This window comes from Alligator mississippiensis, chromosome 12, assembly GCF_030867095.1.
Source record: "Alligator mississippiensis isolate rAllMis1 chromosome 12, rAllMis1, whole genome shotgun sequence".
NCBI classification, from domain to species: Eukaryota; Metazoa; Chordata; order Crocodylia; family Alligatoridae; genus Alligator; species Alligator mississippiensis.
In genome coordinates this window covers 49128896-49146788 of record NC_081835.1, presented here as the reverse complement: position 1 = coordinate 49146788, position 17893 = coordinate 49128896, and the positions used below count along the sequence as shown (strand labels likewise).

The 17893-nt window shown below is 45.1% G+C and overlaps 1 protein-coding gene across 6 annotated transcripts in view; it reads left to right on the top strand.

Moving 5' to 3' along the window:
• Window positions 1-17893, top strand: part of SLC31A1 (solute carrier family 31 member 1) — a 36942-nt gene that overhangs the window by 6202 nt on the left and 12847 nt on the right. For 2 of the 6 annotated variants that reach the window (XM_019501034.1, XM_014602678.2), the window contains exon 1: window positions 16002-16061. The exons of 2 other annotated variants lie outside the window; for them this stretch is intronic. In XM_019501034.1, the coding sequence (XP_019356579.1) occupies window positions 16017-16061 (45 nt within the window). In that variant the 5' untranslated portion in view covers window positions 16002-16016. Of the gene's footprint in view, window positions 1-5089; window positions 5186-16001; window positions 16062-16495; window positions 16619-17893 lie in introns of those variants that run through there. 2 more of the 6 variants (XM_019501038.2, XM_019501039.2) reach the window with 2 other exon arrangements.

The window sequence follows — 17893 nt, the reverse complement described above, 5'->3', positions numbered from 1 at the left end:
TATTTGCAAGTTTTGTTCCTTTATTAAAAGTGTATCATGGGCCCTCAGAACTATGAGATTTTATGCACAGATTGTATTGGGATATCTTTTTTTTTTTAATACTGTTGGAGTATCTTTGGATCATGCAATTAGACCAAGCTCATCACAAGAAGAGCAAATGCAGACTGCATCTGAAGCTAGGCTAGAGCAAAGCATTGGTTTGGTTGTGAATTCTAGTGATTGTAATTTGATTGGAAATAAGGGGAAGGGCTGGAAGCGCTGAGAGGCGGGATGAGAATCAATGTTTTTAAGAGAGAGAGTCCAAAGGTTGCTTGAGAGAAGATAGGAACATGTTTAGAAGGTGAAAATTAAAACATAAAGATGAAGTGGTGAAGAACGAAGATGAGAGGTCTTTCCCAAACTGTAGGTTCTTACATTATGCTACTAGTAGAACATATGATACAAGTTCATTTTTATTTCCAAGAATTCTGCATGGTTCATACTGTAGCAGAGGTTAGAACTGTTTTGCAGCTATGGAATATACCAGTGGCATAAAAAAGCAGTTCTAGGTTTGCACTTTTAATCATGGTCACCTTAAAGCCTGAATCTAACATTTTGGCACAACTGCCTCTCTATCTCACCAGCTTCACTTTTGCCTGATGAGGGCTGGAATCTCTGTCTCTAGGAGAAAGGCATTCATATTCCAAAACACAGCATCTCTGCCTTCTGCATTCTTTCTGTTTGGCTTTCCCCTCCGGGGTTCCGGCTTCAGTCCCTAGCAGTTGCCAAAATCCACCTCAGATTAGAATGGGTAAGAGAGCAGCATGTTCTGCAGGGATTTGGTGTGTGGCTCTGTTTGTGCACTTCTCTATATTGTCTACAGGATTGTTTTGCAAGATAGCTGCATGGTTGAAAAGATCATGCCCCATAGCTAGTGTAGCTAGGTAACTAGTAGGGTGAAAGTGCTAGACTTTACGAAAGCTGATTTCAATGAACTCAGGCGATTAGTCAAGGACGCACTGCAGAGTAGGAGTTTTGAAGAGATGGGAGCCCAAGAAGGGTGGCTGTGCCTTAAGGAAACGATCCTTTGGGCACAGAGGGAGACGATCCCGATGCGAGGAAAAAGAGGGAAAGGGGCCAGGAGGCTTCCTTGGCTGACGAGAGAAATCCAGGGCAGCTTGCGGACTAAAAGGGGAGCGTATTAAAAGTGGAAATGGGGAGAGATTACCAAAGAGGAGTACACCTCCTCTGCTTGCACTTGCAGGGAGGCAGTTAGATGGGCCAAAGCTACCATGGAGCGGAGGATGGCATCCCAAGTAAAGGACAACAAAAACTTGTTTTTTACATATATAGGGAGTAAAAGGAAGGCCCAGGGTGGAATAGGACCCTGCTAAATGGGCAGAAGCAATTGGTGACAGACAGGGGGGACAAGGCTGAACTCCTCAATGAGTTCTTTGCCTCAGTGTTCCTAAGCGAGGGGCAAGACAAGGCTCTCACTGGGATTGTAGAGAGGCAGCAGCAAGGCGCCAGACTGCCATGCGTAGACTCTGAGATAGTGCACAGTCACTTGGAGGAACTGGATGCCTTTAAGTCGGCAGGCCTGGATGAGCTCCATCCGAGTGTGCTGAAGGCACTGGCCGACGTCATTGCACAGCCACTTGCGGTAATATTTGAACACTTGTGGTGCACGGGCCAGGTCCCGGAGGACTGGAAAAGGGCCAATGTGGTCCCCATTTTCAAGAAGGGGAGGAAGGAGGACCTGGGCAACTATAGGCCAGTCAGTCTCGCCTCCGTCCTAGGCAAAGTCTTCGAAAAAATTATCAAGGCTCACATTTGCGAGAGCCCAGCAGGACAAATTATGCTGAGGGGAAACCAGCACGGGTTCGTAGCAGGTAGATCATGCCTGACTAATCTAGTCTCTTTTTATGACCAGGTTACAAAACGCCTGGACGCAGGAATAGGGGTTGATGTCGTATACCTAGACTTCAGGAAGGCCTTCGATACGGTATCCCACCCCATACTGGTAAACAAGTTAAGAGGCTGTGATTTGGATGACTACACAGTCCGGTGGGTGGCGAATTAGCTAGAGGGTCGCACCCAGAGAGTCGTAGTGGATGGGTCGGTATCAACCTGGAAGGGTGTGGGCAGTGGGGTCCCGCAGGGCTCAGTCCTTGGACCGATACTCTTCAATATCTTCATCAGCGACTTGGACGAGGGAGTGAAGTGTACTCTGTCCAAGTTTGCAGATGACGCAAAACTGTGGGGAGAAGTGGACATGCCGGAGGGCAAAGATCAACTACAAGCAGACCTGGACAGGTTGGACATATGGGCGAAAAACAACAGAATGCAATTCAACAAGGAGAAATACAAAGTGCTGTACCTAGGGAGGAAAAATGTCCAGCATACCTACTGCCTAGGAAATGACCTGCTTGGTGGAACGGAAGCGGAAAGGGATCTTGGAGTCCTAGTGGACTCCAAGATGAACATGAGTCGTCAGTGTGACAAAGCCATCAGAAAAGCAAATGGCACTTTATCGTGCATCAGCAGATGCATGATGAACAGATCCAAGGAGGTGATACTTCCCCTCTATTGGGCGTTGGTCAGACCGCAGTTGGAATACTGCGTGCAGTTTTGGGTGCCACACTTCAAGAGGGATGTGGATAACCTGGAGAGGGTCCAGAGAAGGGCCATTCATATGGTTACGGGCTTGCAGGCCAAGCCCTATGAGGAGAGACTGGGGCACCTGGACCTCTTCAGCCTCCGCAAGAGAAGGTTGAGAGGCGACCTTGTGGCTGCCTATAAGTTCATCATGGGGGCAAAGAAGGGAATTGGTGAGGTTTTATTCACCAAGGCGCCCCTGGGGGTTACAAGAAATAATGGCCACAAGCTAGCAGAGAGCAGATTTAGACTAGACATTAGGAAGAACTTCTTCACAGTTCGAGTGGCCAAGGTCTGGAACGGGCTCCCAAGGGAGGTGGTGCTCTCCCCTACCCTAGGGGTCTTCAAGAGGAGGTTGGATATGCATCTAGCTGGGGTCATCTGAACCCAGCACTCTTTCCTGCTTATGCAGGGGGTCGGACTTGATGATCTATTGAGGTCCCTTCTGACCCTAACATCTATGAATCTATGAGAAGAAGGCACCTGATAGCAGAGCTTCTGATATTTGGTAGGCCTGGTATAGCTCTGGCAGCCGAGCTGTGTCTACCCCAGGGGCCTCAACTGCCCTGTAGGCAAAGTTCTAACAGTGCTTGTGATATAGACATAGCTTTAGAGAAATTCCCCATGCCACTTGAAGTTCAAGGGCTTTGTACTCACCTTTATGGAAATCAATCAGCCTAAAGAAGGAAAGAATTTAAAGTTTACAAATCCAGTCTGTTAGCGTAGCTGCTTTTGTCTGGCTTTTTTTCCCATGTTAAAATGAATCAAATATCCTTTAAATTCCTTTTTGACATGTCTGGTATGTGTATTCAGATTCATCTCTGCTATCTGTTTGTCTATAACTTTGCCTAAACAAGTTTTTCTTGTGGCTTATCAAAGATTTCTGTTATGGGGAGGATTATTGGGTGACTTATACATTTTAAAAAAAAAATTTGGGGCAATAAAACTCCATGATGTTGTGGAATGACATAAAGTGGGCACCTGAACACACAGTACACCCAGCTCTGAGGGTTGGGTAACATTTAGATTACCAAAAGCATAAAATCCCAAAGATTGTTTGACTTATCCCCCCTCTCATGTAACATAAATTTGCTTTGAAACATTTTTTTGTTTCCCTTCTCTTCTCCTTTTTGAAATATAGATCCAGTTATGTTCTTGGCTTGGTTGCTGATTAGTGATCTCCAAAAGCTGAGAACATTATTTTTTATAAAGGCCTGAAGTTTACTGTATTTGGTTTGTAGCAAAGAAGAATTAGATTAGGATTGTATGGATTGTGCTCTGCAAGAGTGCATTCAGGCTACTCCTAAGACTTTGTTCTTTCTTGCAGGATAAACCTCTGACATGGGAAATCCTGCTTCAAAAACTTTTGCCCTCAAGTTGCAAATGGATCTCTCTGGAGGATGGTAATAGGGAGGGAGTTGTAGCATGCCCACCATATAGTGGTTGATTAGCTGGATGATATACTAATCTTGTCTAATGGGAAGAAGCTCCTAAGAACTTTGGTGGTTCAAGCAAGTTAAAAGGTCCTAAAGGCTATAGATGAGTGGTGGCAAGACCCCTACTACTCCCAGAAACTTGTGATTCTGTCCAAAAGAGGTAGTGTAGGTAGTCTTGTGGGGAGGGGGCTTGTTCCAGCAACCAGTCCACCTCATTGTTCTGTGTAATCTTGGCTTTGAAGCTGACTATACTTTCAGCAGGTTGCCTTGGCCAGTTGTGGCTGTGTATGTTAGGCATTAAAGAGTCTTTGGGTTTTGGCAATTGGTACTGGCTGTACTTGGTAGCAGACTGTTACTTGACATCATGGGGAACAGGGCTGAAAACTTTGTCTCCAGCCCCTGATGCTACCCTACGCTCCCAAAATCTGCCAGAGGTGGCTAATTCTAACTGAAGTTACTGGGGACGAATGGGTCTGGTTTGAGTTAGGCTGAGGGTTTAGTAAAGACTAAGAGAGCAGTAAAAGGTATTAGTGAAGTCTGAACAGTAGTTAATTATTAGCCCCAGATGCAGATAATAGATTTGGGTTCTGCTTGTCAGCACTAACTGGAATTGCCCTTTAGAAACTTTGATACATCTCAGAATTGTATATTGTGGGGAGACTTGCCTCCAAGAGACAGTGGATGGGAAAACTGAGTTGAGAGGGGTTAGTACATGGCTCAATTTTTGCTCCAAATCTGGTCTTGTCTGAGGATGGTGGGGTAGAGTGAAATGCTCTGTGGTGTTGCAAGCTTTAGTAAGCCAAATGCTGAAACAGGGCACCGGAGTTTTTTCTGTGTTTAGACCTTGGAGTAAGTTTGACTGATCGCTAATTGTTAACTGGCTCCTGCTGTTTGCCAACCCTAAAAGTGATCCTGAAGAGTCACGCTGTTCATTCCTCTTTGGTGCTTAGGTTGCTCCCCTTTCATTGCCACACAAGAGAATGGCTATCTTTGGTGAGTTGACAAAGGCGGTGCCTTCTTTAGGGGAGGGATTATTGTCTCCGTGTGAGACTCTAGAAGTGAAAAACATCTTTTGGGCTTGTCCTGGCACTGCCAGATGGTCTGTGTGATAGGTAAGCTGATTCTTTTTAGTTGTTGGATGATTAGCTGGATGCTATTTGCATGTTGCATGGTTTGGGTGGGGGGAGTTTGTTTTTATTTCTGTCCCTCTTATTCTATGACCCTTTAATAAGGAAGGATGGAAAAGGTTGCTCTTGGTCTCTGAGCTCTGCAGGAGAAATGTACCTCTGGAGGTCCTCTCTACCTTGCCTGCTCTAGCCATTGTTTTCTAAAATTTAGGATCGCCCTTCAGGATTTCATTCGAAATACAGCTGGTAAAGTGCTCTCTGCTGAAAAGCATGTTTGCACAAGGCTGACTTGTAGAAAAGGAACTAAATTTAGATTTCCTAGGGCAGCAGCTGTTTTTTGGCAGTAAATTTACCAAAGGATTGATCCCTTTTGTTTTAGCCACAAAATCTAATTCTGAGGTAGATCCATACCTATAGACCTACGCGAAGTAAAATGAAGGGACTGCATTTTGAGCTGTTGTGCAAGCTAGCTTACCTAAATATTTTTTTTTAAATATCTCACGGGTGCAGGTTAGCTGTGGGACTTTAGGTCTTGAAATGGCACCCTCAAGTATAACACACAACCCTGGCTCTGACCAAGAATAATTACTAAATGAAAAAGTTTTGCGTGGGCTGGAATTCTAATCCAACTCTTTATGAACCAGTGTCTGTAGTGCAGGAAATTTCACAACCGCTGGCATTAATTCAAACTCTACAACTTCAGTAGAGAGGCTCAGAGTTGAGGGCAAATATTGTTGTGTTTGTACATATGTGCATGCTTCTGTAGATGACCCTCAACCCCCAAACGGTTGCTTCCAAGTGGTTGAAGTATGTTAATAAAATAAGCCCCTGGTACTATTGTTTAACGCTGTAGACTTTCCAAAGTAGCTATGGAGACTTTCATTTGAGTGCCTTTGAAGGCATTACCCAGGAACACATTGTAGCCACTATCAAGTATTACTGGGTAACGCCTTCAGAGGCACCTGAGTGAGTTTCCATAGCTACTTTGGAAAGTTTTACTCTACAGCTCTAAACCAGGAACTTATTTTATTAACATGCTTTACCCCCTTGGAAGCAACCGTTTGGGGGTTGAGGGTCATCTACAGAAGCATGCACATACTTACAAACACAACAACATTTGTGAGGTGGCCCTCAACTTTGAGCCTCTCTACTGAGGTTGTAGAGTTTGAATTAATGCCAGCTGTTGTGGCATTTCCTCTGAAAAGGGCAGGAGAGATTGCTCACTTTAATTTGGAAAAATCAATTCTTGTTTTCCTCTTGGCTAAGGAAAAGACGGAAGGACAAAACAACCTGAAAAGGGCAGGAGAGATTGTTCTCTTTAATTTGGAAACATCAATTCTTGTTTTTTTCTTGGCTAAGGAAAGACAGAAAGCAAAACAACCTGTCAAGAAGCAGCCTTTGGCCCTGATCTTAGGGGGCACCTCTGCATGGATGCAGGAGTCTGTGCCTTCACTTGCAGAACTAAAGCATTAACCCTTAATTAAAAATGCTGAGAAGAACATTAAAGACCTGGAGCAGGGATCTTGTCTCACCTGTTTGCAGCAGAACAGAATGACAGATGTGAAGTGCAGCACTACAAAGTGCTTCTTTCCTTGAGGACTAAAAGCTACCCAAGTGTATGGTGTGGATCATGCTATATTTACATTCTGGATAGCCTGGCCTGATTTTTGGCCTGATAGTGTGTAAAAACTAGAACTGCCAGCTTCCAAATGGTATAGACGGGACATTCAAGCCAGCAGCCTACAAGTTAACGGATCTTCCAGTCTAATGCTATTCTAATTATTTGTCTTACTTTGCTTTCCCTCAGATTTTGGTGCCAGTCCACTTTCAATACCGAGTTTGTGATGGATAGAGTGAGAAACTAAGACCATGTGCTGCTGGGATGGGACAGGATGGGCTGGGTTGGGCTGGGCTGGCTCTGTGCTGCACTTGTGGAGGTTGTGGCATGTGGAGGCATGGAGCTGGTCCAGCCAGCCCACAGAACCAGCCTGTCCCTTCTTAGCAGAACACGGCTCCAGCTGCATTGTCGGGACCCACACGGCACAGCATGGAGCCAACCTGGCCTGGTGGTGTGGTAGAGTGCCAGGAGCCATGGGAAGTCTCATGCCATCAGGCTGGGCCGGCTCCATTCCTCCATGTGATGCTCCTGGCACTCTAGCCAGGAGTAGCACATGGAGGCACAGAGCCAGTCTCTTCAGCCCCACAGAGTTGAGCCATCGCTGTTAGTCTGCCCCGCCCCCAGCCCGTTCTTACCTGAATTTCTACTCTTGGAGGGAGGGCTGGGGACAGGGTTGCCAGAGCAGGAGCCTCTGCTAGGCTGGAGGGTGGGGGCATGGTGGAGCAGGGTGGGGTGGCTTGAGTTGGGGTTGGTCATGTTGCAACCAGAGCCCAAGCTACTTGGTGCTGCAGCTGGCAGCTCCTCCTGCCAGTGCTTTGTCAGGTAATAATCGTCTAAATTTTAGCGGGGCTCTGCGGGCCAGACAGAATGGCCTGGTGGGCCAGATCCGGCCTGCGGGCCATATTTTGCCTGCCTCGGGCTACATGCTAGGTACCAGGGACAGAAATGCATATGAGCTGTTTATGCCAGCTCATGTGTAGGCTGTAGAACAGTTTGCTAAATTCACAAAGACCTCCAACTCCTGCAAGATACTGCTCATGTTGTTCAAATCATTTAATAATGTGAACTAATCCTCAGGCATTTCCAGCAGTAACAATGTTGCCTTTTTCCACACTAACTCAGCAAACAAAGAGCATGTGGGGGTGTTTGGATGTTTCTCATTTTCCTGCCTTCCTGTGTGCAGTCATAGACTATGGATGAATGGTTTAACTCCCATTCTGGACTGGAAGAGTGGGTATTGCATGTTTGCTTGATGTGATATGAGCACTTGAGGACTGAATATAACTGTTCACATGAGGAAGGTGCAGGAACACCTTGGTGAATGATCTTTTAATGACCAAGATCCAAGAGCTGTGTTAAGGCAAGTTGACCAGGTGGTGAGACTTTAAGCACAGCAGAGGAGACAGGCAGGCAGAAACAGGCAGAGAGACAAGGTGGATTCCAAAGTGATGTGGCAGTCTTAAGTTTAGCTGGGCTGTTCGGACTTGGGATTCAGCCTGCTGTGTTCCAGCTGACAAATAAATGTTGACTTCATTTGCAGGAGTGTCCTGGGTGAAGTCTTCATCAGGAGTTGATTTAAAACAGGCCTTCACAAACCTGAACAGGAGCTTTGGGACCAATAGGCCTGGAGTTAAGGAGGCATGGGGCTTGCCCTTAGGAAGAAACTACATCTGGGGCTGGCTCTGAGGGATACCTGGAAAGATTATATAAAGACTGGGGTCCTAGGCAAGTGTGTCTGCTAAATGTGTGTCAATGAGTAGCATTGAGGGCATCTGTATTCCTCTGACTACAGTTTTAGAAATGCCTAGGCTAGCTCAGACACTAGAAGAAGTCGAGCCATGGCAACATGGTAAATTTAGCCTGAACAGAGCTCCATGCCATTGTATTTAGACTGCTGGTAGTACCCAAGCTAGCTAAGATACCTTCTGATGTTAAACTGCAGTCTACAGTGCATGTATCCTGGGCTTACATGGAGAAGATTTTTGTGCTGAGAGATTTTTTTCAGGTTTAAAAAAAAAGAAAAAAAAATAAACCCAGTTAGGAACGTAGATAATGGCCTCTCTCTAAACTGCTGAGCAGCTGACAGCTCCCCATGATCTCTGGGAACTTCTGGGTGGTGGGCACTTAGGAAAAATCTAGCTATTTATAGGTGCCAGATTTAGATACTTATGTTTAGTCTTCTTTCTCTGAAAATCTCAACGCCTGGTTTCTCTTGAGAAATCGAGGTTTGGTTGATGGTTAGACTTTGTTGACCTTTGGTCCTTGCTTAATGAGGTTCATGATAAGCTGATGCTGTCATCCAATTTATTATCCTTTATCTTATTTTTTTGTTTATTTCTGTAATCTATAGATAGGTGCAGACATTATTATCCTCTTGGAGAATAAGGCATTTAGGGCCAGCTTTTGCCCTTTGTTAGGGCATAGTGAGAAACCTTTCATTTTTCTGCAACCAGGAAGATATTTTTTCCTTGATGATTGAGGGACTCAGCTGAATTGTAATTTCATTTGGGTGTCACCTAAGACTTTAAGGCAAAAGGGGGCAGTTAAATCATCCAGTCTGACTGTCTTAGCATCAGGACATAAGGTTTAACTCAGAGCCGTATGTTAAGTTCAGAGACCTTAATTAGACTAGAGCAGGGTTTGGGAGCCTACCCATGGGGCTGGATCCATCCCACAGAGGTTTGATTTAGCCCATAGTGGCACTTGATGGGAAGAATTGGTAGCATACAGTATCATTCAGCAGCAGTGGGGTTGGGACTTGACTTCATGTGGTAGGGGAAGCTGACATTTGGTGACAAGGGACTGACAAAGGAAGCAGAGGTAGCCTGCCTTTGGCCCAAGTGGCAGTGCTTCGGCCTGCCACTCCTAAAAGGTTGCTAACCGCTGGGCTAGAACAATTCAGTCCTCAGAAGACTAACTCATTATATTGCAGGTAGAGAACGGGAGACACCAAGTTGCCTTCAAATGCCTGAGGCTCCTGCAACGGCGAGTGTGTTAGGTGAGATAGTCAGATGATCCTAGACCAAGAGAAGGTGTGGGAGCCCTCTCCCTTTCCTACCAGTCTGGTTGGAACCCTTCCTTTCTGATCCAAATCTGGCCCTCTGCACAAGAGCAGGGCCCCACATGGAAAGATGATTCTCTATATTGGCTCGTAGTCCTGTTCCACCCCATCCTGCTCCTGGTCTCCTGCTGTGGCCAATCTCTATTGCTTCAAAGGAAAACAAAGGGGGGTGGGCAGGGGAGCGAACAGAATACATCTAGGGGCAGTTGTGCTTTTCAAAGGGAAATAATCCTTCCTGGTTCTTTTAAGGAACTAGCTGAAACCTGGAAGTATTGTTTTAGATTTGTAATCCTTGTCGTAATGAGACCTGCAAGTGCTGTGAGCATGTTGAGCAGTGCAGACAATCTGGTTCTACACATGGCCTGTGAAGAAAGGGGGAGAACAGGAGGGGGAAGGGTCATAGATTGAAGGATTGACATCCAAGCACTAAACTACTTATCCTAGGCCAGAGATGATGTTACTAGAAGTTGCCCCGACACATGCCATGTGATACCTAATGTTATTGCATTCTCTGAGACCTGGTCCTTGGTGGAGGCTGAAGACACCTAGCAAATCTTGTAAAGTAGGGCTTCTAATGCTGACTATGAACTTGAATAGCCACTGAAGATATTGCAGACCTCTGTCCCCTCCTCCACTGGGTTGAGATTAAGGCAAGGGTCCTCTAGCTCTCTCAATGTAGATTGTGATTCAGAAGTCTCTTATTCTAAGCTCAGCTGCACAGCAACCTCTATCAACTACAGGAGTTATTTAACTTATGCACATATGGACAGAACTTGATGGATAAATAAATACTTTTGGGAAAGAATTAATTCCATAACATTGTCTTTTCCTCTTCACTGCCTTTTTCTCTCCTGGCTGACTTGTTTCTCTCCAGCTCACTGATGCCAAGAGCAGCTGCGGGCAGTCTTGCACAATAGCAGCTTAGTGCACTTAGCCCCACAACCAAGCCAGTTAAGGTGGAGTGGAAGTGAACACCCAAGGAACAATCTTCATCTAAAGAAAGGGTTATGCTCATTGCTGGAATGGGTTGTGCATTTGCAGGTTGAGCAGGGTTTTTTAAGAAGTAGGAATGTGGCTAGTGTGTCGTGATGAATCCCATCCAACTTTGATAACACGGGCCAAACTTGAACTATGTTATGCAGATTTAACTCCACAGGAGTTGAATTTACTTAAAGTAGGTCTGAATAGCATGGGATTTCAGCTAACATTTTAGAATCAGTATTGAATAAGGGGGTGGTCTCTAGAAATTATGCTGCAGAAGATCCATGCTGAGCTTTCCTGACATAATCCTCTTGGCTTTAGAGAACCAAAATGGCAATTCTGTTGACTTTGCTGTTCTAAAGCGACTTCAGGTCCGATGGCACTATTTTGTCAAAAGGTCTGCATAACAGGGAACCTTTCGTGCCCCAGAACTTTTTTTGTAGAGGGGCAGTCCGCTTGAAAACTAGTTAAACTCCTTTCTGGCATCCACCAGCAATTGAGTGGCTCCTCTTGGCTGTTCCTATGGTCTGCCAGTCCTTTGTTTTTACTGGTTTATGTATTTTTTCCCTTCCTGTTGCTGTGGAAAGGCCTCCACAAAAAAAAAGGGGGGGAACTAGTGAAGGAACTATAATGGAGGAAACTCTGGAATCACGCTGCTGTAACATAAAAAGTAAATAAACTGGCAAAACAGATGGTGTTTCTTCAAACCCTTTTTGATCAGAGCAATAGCGGTTGTTTAAAAAAATCAGTCTTGTGTGTGAAGAAGTTTTTAGCAATACTTCAGTGTGGTGTCTCTAAGATCTCCAGTCATGTTTTCTAGCCGTTGGGAAAGAGCTGTTCTAAGTTTTGTAGGAGGAAGTTGTCTATATTCGGTTTAGGGGAAGAAACTAGAAAACCAGCAAATGCTTTTTTGTTATCCTTGGTTTTTAGGCTGAAGGGATCTGATTGGGTTTGATTACAGGTAGCTGAAATCACTTTGTCCACTGGCCACTATTAAAACCACAACACTATATGATATTGCTTTGGGACTTATAAGCTATTTTGCTGAAAACCTTGGAGAAGCTACCAGTTCAAAGGATTGTGTGAAATTCTGGCTTGATCCCTTCCATCAAGTTGGTAAACTCTACCTACGTTCCCTGAAGGTTGACTGAGACAAGAACATAATCTTGTGAAAAATGTTGAAATTATTTGTTTTGCACAAGTCCACCATGGACTCATTTTTGCAATGCTTTTTGCTTAGTGAAAGCCCAGGGTAGTTGAGAGGTGGGGAGGAGAATTGAATGGGCTATGAGTTGTCATTCCAGCCCTGCTACATGGGTTAATTACTGCAGCGCTTTCCTTCATTAAATCATGCTGTCAAATAGGGATAATGATGGGTCTCAAGGTGACTACCTTTTGATAGAAGGTACCCGAGAAGTATAAAGTGTTATTAAATTGGTTCTGCAATTAAGCTTCCTTAAAAATATATCCTGAAAGCAAAGTGACTTTTCTTTTACAAGATACATGAAAAACTAGCAGGGCTTTGAATTCTCTTCCTTCAGTGCCTGGCTACAAGTGCCAGCAACTTATCCAGGCCAGGCCTGATCGGCATGACTAGAAATGGTAGTAGTTATGCCAATGTTGCAAAGGCATAATCTTGGTTTATAGAAAAAAAGCCCAGGCAGTGACTGTATTAGATTAATCCTTTTTTAATGGAAAAGACCAATTGTTAATAGTTTTTTAAGCTTGTAAAGATATCAGAACACTGTAACAGAGCTAATGGTTGAATGGGCAAGGCTTACTGCATAGCAGGTTAGGCTGGGGTGGAAAAGACCATTCTTGGGTTTTGTCACAGATGACATGGCCATGACAAATTATGAAGCCTGAGTGTGGTTGTGGTAGTCCAGCCAAGTCTGGGGTGAGTGGCATCGAGATTGTTACTAATGTAGGGCAAGCATTAAGCAGATCATTATTTGAGTACCTGGAGTAAGCAATGCTGGGCAGGATGGACAATGAAGGGGTTCCCTGCATGAAAGAATATCTCTTTGTCATGGAGAGGCATGGATCTCATTGAAATGGGAAAAATTAAAGAGCCAGTGTGGTGCCTCCTAAAAACTGAAGCTGTCTGCAGTGCCAAAGAGCAGAAGAGTGCTTTGTGTAAGGAAGAGCAGATGAGCATGAACGTATGTGTCCTACCTCTTTTCTGTCCCTTGCAGTTACTAGTTCAGTGCTCTGGTGTTACCCTGCCCCATCCCTGCTCCCAGGCACTCAGCATTTGCTATCCCATCTACGTTCAGTTGTCCCTGTATTAACCAGCTCTTGTAGGCGCGTATAGCAGAAGCAGGACTCCATTGATACCTCTTTTCTTGCTCTTCACTGCCAGCAAGTGATGGGGCATAGCAGAGATGCTGCTAGAACAAAGTAACCTACCAAATGTGGCCCTGTTGTAATGTCTTCCATATACAGATGGAGCATCCAGGAGGTTTCTCTGTAGGTTTTTCCTGGTGAGTGGGAATTGGCTCTTGTAAATGTGTCCCCAGCACTTTCTTCCCATCACAGATGCCGAACTTGACAGTGATTTTTTAACTGAGCTTACAGCTGTCTTGTCATCTATACACACTAGGGTAATACTGTTGTAGGACAGCAGCACCTGGCTGTAAAGTTGTTTATACTTGTAAACCTGTCTCTTTACCCCAGCTGTCTTTGACCCTTCCATAAGTCCTCAAGGCAAATGGTACAATAATCTCTGTTAAGATGGCAAACTGGCATCTTGCTGCTAATGAGGCCTCACTGGTGAGCAGGCACCTTTTATGGTCTGTCATGGTGAACCTAAACATCTTTTGGTAAGTAGACTCTTGTGAAAATAGGAGTTCTTACATGATCATGTGCCAAGCTTCACCAAAGCGAAGCGCCAGGCAGCACAAGGATTGAGTTAAGGCAGAAAGAGCTAGCAGCCAACCTGTCTTGTTCTGGCCCTGTGTCATAGTGTGTGGATGAGTTGCTGTCGGCTAAATGAGCCTTGATCTGTTCTTTATGGGATGCTTTTGTACTCCCTTGGTTTATAACAGTCTCCAGGAGAACAGTGGAGGCAACCACCGGCCTCCTTTGACCTCTGCAGCACACCGGATTACTGGAGGCCCCTGCCCTACAAGGTCCTAACCAGCTCAGTTCTGGATTACTTCAAGGAAACGTACGTGCATCTTCCCAGGACTGGGTCATTATTTCTAAAGCAGTGAGGTACCTTGGGGTTCAAAATCATAGCTAAGTGTTTCTAGCACCATTTTCGCCTTACACTTGTGGACATACCACTCCAGTTTAAGTGCAGCATACCTTCCTGTGCCACAAGGCTGTGATACCTGTCCCCTACACAAATCCAGAAAAACAGCCCCTTGTACTTGTGTAACAGGTCCCCACTTGGCCACACACAGTAGCTCACATCTGCAGATGCACTATGGATAGATGAGGCAAGGTGCCCTCATCTAGACTGCATTACCTAAAATGTAATTATTAGGTATATTATGTTATAGAGGTTCACAGGTGTGGGCAAATCAGGTTTTTGGCACCTTTTCAGAAGGGCTGTGTCTTGCTTGTGGACTTGCATGTGTTCTGAGGGTTAAGCTCTCATTTAGCAAGTGCTGCTGCTTTGTTTTTGTAAGGGGAGGAATGGAGGATGTTCAACTTGGCTCCTCATTCAAAGGTTAGAGTGGCCTCTGGGGCATCTTCTCAGGCTGGAAGATGGATGCTCTCCTTTGATGGGTGAAGTAGCTTAATTAGTTTGCCGTAGAGAAAGTGAACAAACAAGTTTTTTTTTGTTTTGTTTTGTTTTTTTGTTCTGAAAATAAACTCTATGAAAGGAACATGATCCCCCTAATTGTGCTTAGAGGAAGGGCCTGGCATCTCCTTCAGGAAGAGAAATTGTGCTGAGTGAACTGAAGTGAGGATAAAAGTCCTAGTGCAGCCCTGTCTCTAAGAGAGACACATCTTCACTTTTGGCATTTATCATGCTACCTAGTCTTCCTTGGCTTTGAATAAGCTCTTAATTGCACTGCTTGACTGGTATTATCATTGTGTCCTTGGGATTCCTTATCAAAATGTGTGCAACTCCAGAAAATGCATGTGAACTGGCATTTGGATCAGGCCAGAAATCAAGCCAGTGTTTGAGTGCAGAAGCAGGCTCCCAAAGCAATGGTCATATGGCCCTCTACACGTGAGAGGAGGTCACAATGCAATGCCTGCTCATTGCAATATACTACTGGATCAATGAGTAGGGCAGATCTAGATGGATGGATGCAAATGTCTATCATCTGTGTGTCAGCCACAGAGGATGAGGGGGAAGAACCTGACCCTAAAGAAGGTACATTTGCCTGGGGGGGGGAAGGGTGGATGTTGAATGTGACAAAGCAGGCAAACAAAAAGTCCAACTCAGTTCGTGCAGGTGGCCAGATTTTACCCAGATCTCTGTGGAGGTCATTGTCTTAGGGAGCTCTACCAAGCATAGAGGAGTCTGGGAGGTCCCATGGAGCATAATGTAAGGAGGAAATAGGGTCCCTGCCATGGGTGTGACACCCCGTCCATCTCCCCCCACCCCAACACAGATGAGGTTTCTGCTCTTCTGCCCTACATGCTTCACTTCTGCTTAGTGTAGTCTCTAACAACAAATTCCTGATAAATAGATCTGTGCACCAGCCCTCCCTTCCTTTGAAAGCCTCTGAGACTTGCTCTGTGTCCTTCTTGCCGTCAGATGAAGAGCTGGGAGCTCTCTCTCATACTTTACATAATTCTTGATGTTGTGCATCTACAATGATGGACTTTGAGACTTGCTGTACAGAGTGATGGCTGCAAGCTTTTCCTGTCAAGTGGGGAAGCCCAAGAAATAGGATTTTGAGTGAATGACACCTTTGACTCATACTGTAGCACCTAGCCCACTTTGAGTCTTTCCCCTTCCTTTCTTGACTCCCTTGCTGAGTGGTCTCCAGTACATGGGAAGGATGGTTATGGTGCCAAAAGCAGAGCTGGGACTCTGGAGATGCAGTTTTTATTGCTATTGAGCCACAGACTTCCTGGATGACCTTGGGATAGTCACTTAGTCTCCTGTGACTAGACAAGGAGAATAAGACCCGACCCCTGACCCTCCGGCCTTCACAGGAGCCAAGGATAAATAGATTCATAACTGAGGCATGCTGATCATATGGCAAGGACAGGCATGTAATTCCCAAAGGCAGGTAAGTACGTGTGAGCAAGGCCAACTGAACAATTGTACAAACTTTTGATGTATGACTGGACCTTGCATTTGGTTGATGTAAGTTCCAGAGCAGAGCTCTGACCACAGTCCTGGAGGATGGTGGTGCACTTACAGTATACTGCATTACTGTTGCTATGGAATACTTGTGTGGTAGAGGCCTGGGTATCTTGAGTGTGCCTATATAGCGTTTAGCATGCTAGGGCTCTACACTGGGTTTTTAGGCACTCCCCTAATACAAACAAGTAGATATGCCTGTTTATTTGAGTATCCCTTGAGGCCTTGGCAAAACCCAGGACTTACACTGGGGCTGCAGTGACAGGCTTTTACTTTGGAGAAGAAGCAGTTAAACTGGTGAGGATGTCAGGAAATTGAATAAATGAGAGCAGCACTCTGGTCTCATGATGCCTAGGTTGGGCCACTTACTGCAGAATACAGGTTGAGCAAGTGAACACTGTCTTAGTGTCTGTGGACTCGTCTCCCCCTCCCGTTGCTGTCTGGAGCGTGTGACTTCGAAAAGGATCGAGCTCGGGGACTGGAGTGAGTGAAACGCGAGTGTCTGCTAGCGAAGCTGCTGCAAGTAGAACTCCGATAAGTGCCCGTCACTTCTCTTTGTTCTGCTCTGTATGTACTGTTTCTTTATGTACACAACTTGGAAATGGCACGGGAATGGGGAATGTGCTTTTCATGCTCACTGTTTGTGGAAAGTTTCGTTTCTTTTCTCTTTATTTTCTTTTCTTGCAGCTTATGCAAAACTTTCTTCACTGCTTGCTCAGGGGAGGATAAAGAATAGCTGCCTTCAGGTTGTAAATCTCTTAAAAAGTGGTCTTTGCTACCCAAACAGACCTGCTGGGAGATCTGGTTATATACAGTTGCCTCCCAAATCAGAAGCAAAGTGTCACCTGTATTGTGAAACAGAATGATCTGGGGGCTTCAGCATGGTACTGGCCCCCAGCCCAACATGGCTCATAGCGTCAGAGACTAAATAACCATAGTATAACAGAAACCTGATCTGTGTTTTGTAACATTCCCATTTTGCTGGGCAGTAGCAATGGAAGTGGTTGTTTTGTTTTATTCTTTTTAATTGCTGGAATGTGAAAGGGTAGAGCACTCTATTGTGTGTTGCTTTCTTAAGTTCTGTGGGAGTTGAGCATTCGTATATCACTTCGACAGGTATTTGTTTAAATGGCGTTTTATTGTACAGTCACATGCTGCTGCAAGAGCATGTTTCTCCCTTATGAAGGATATGAGGGGGACTTAATTTTGATCAGCCGGCACCTTAGACCAAACAAAATAGCGCTTCCTCTTTGGCATGGGTAGCTTGCCCAGTTCAAGCTTTCCAGAAGAACTAGAGTGTATCTTGGCCAAGAATTTTGTCTGCCATGGGAGAGCTTAGGCCAAGGAGATGACTAAACAATGGGCCCAATTGTCAGGCAGTGATTTGTGCTAGCTATCTCCAGAGATAAACCACAGTAGATTATAACGAAGTATATCAAGGGCGTTTTTAAAGTTCTTAAAGTGCTTTGCTCATGTGAACGAACCCTTGTAACTCACTTGGGAAGAAGCAAGCCTCTGAGTCCCTTACTGTGTGGCTGGGGTTTGGCTTTGCATCCCCTTGAAAAAGACCACCTTGAAAGAAGTCCAGGGATGGTCAAGGAGTGTGTTGGTATCTTCAAACACACTGGCCTACCCATGTTTTTCTGTCATGGTCCTCCCTTCTATTTGTCTAATTGATTTATTGAAAATAAGGACAGCAGCTGCTGTAGAGAGAGCTAGGCCTGGAAGTGACCCTTGAAGCCTTCCCCAATAGAAGGG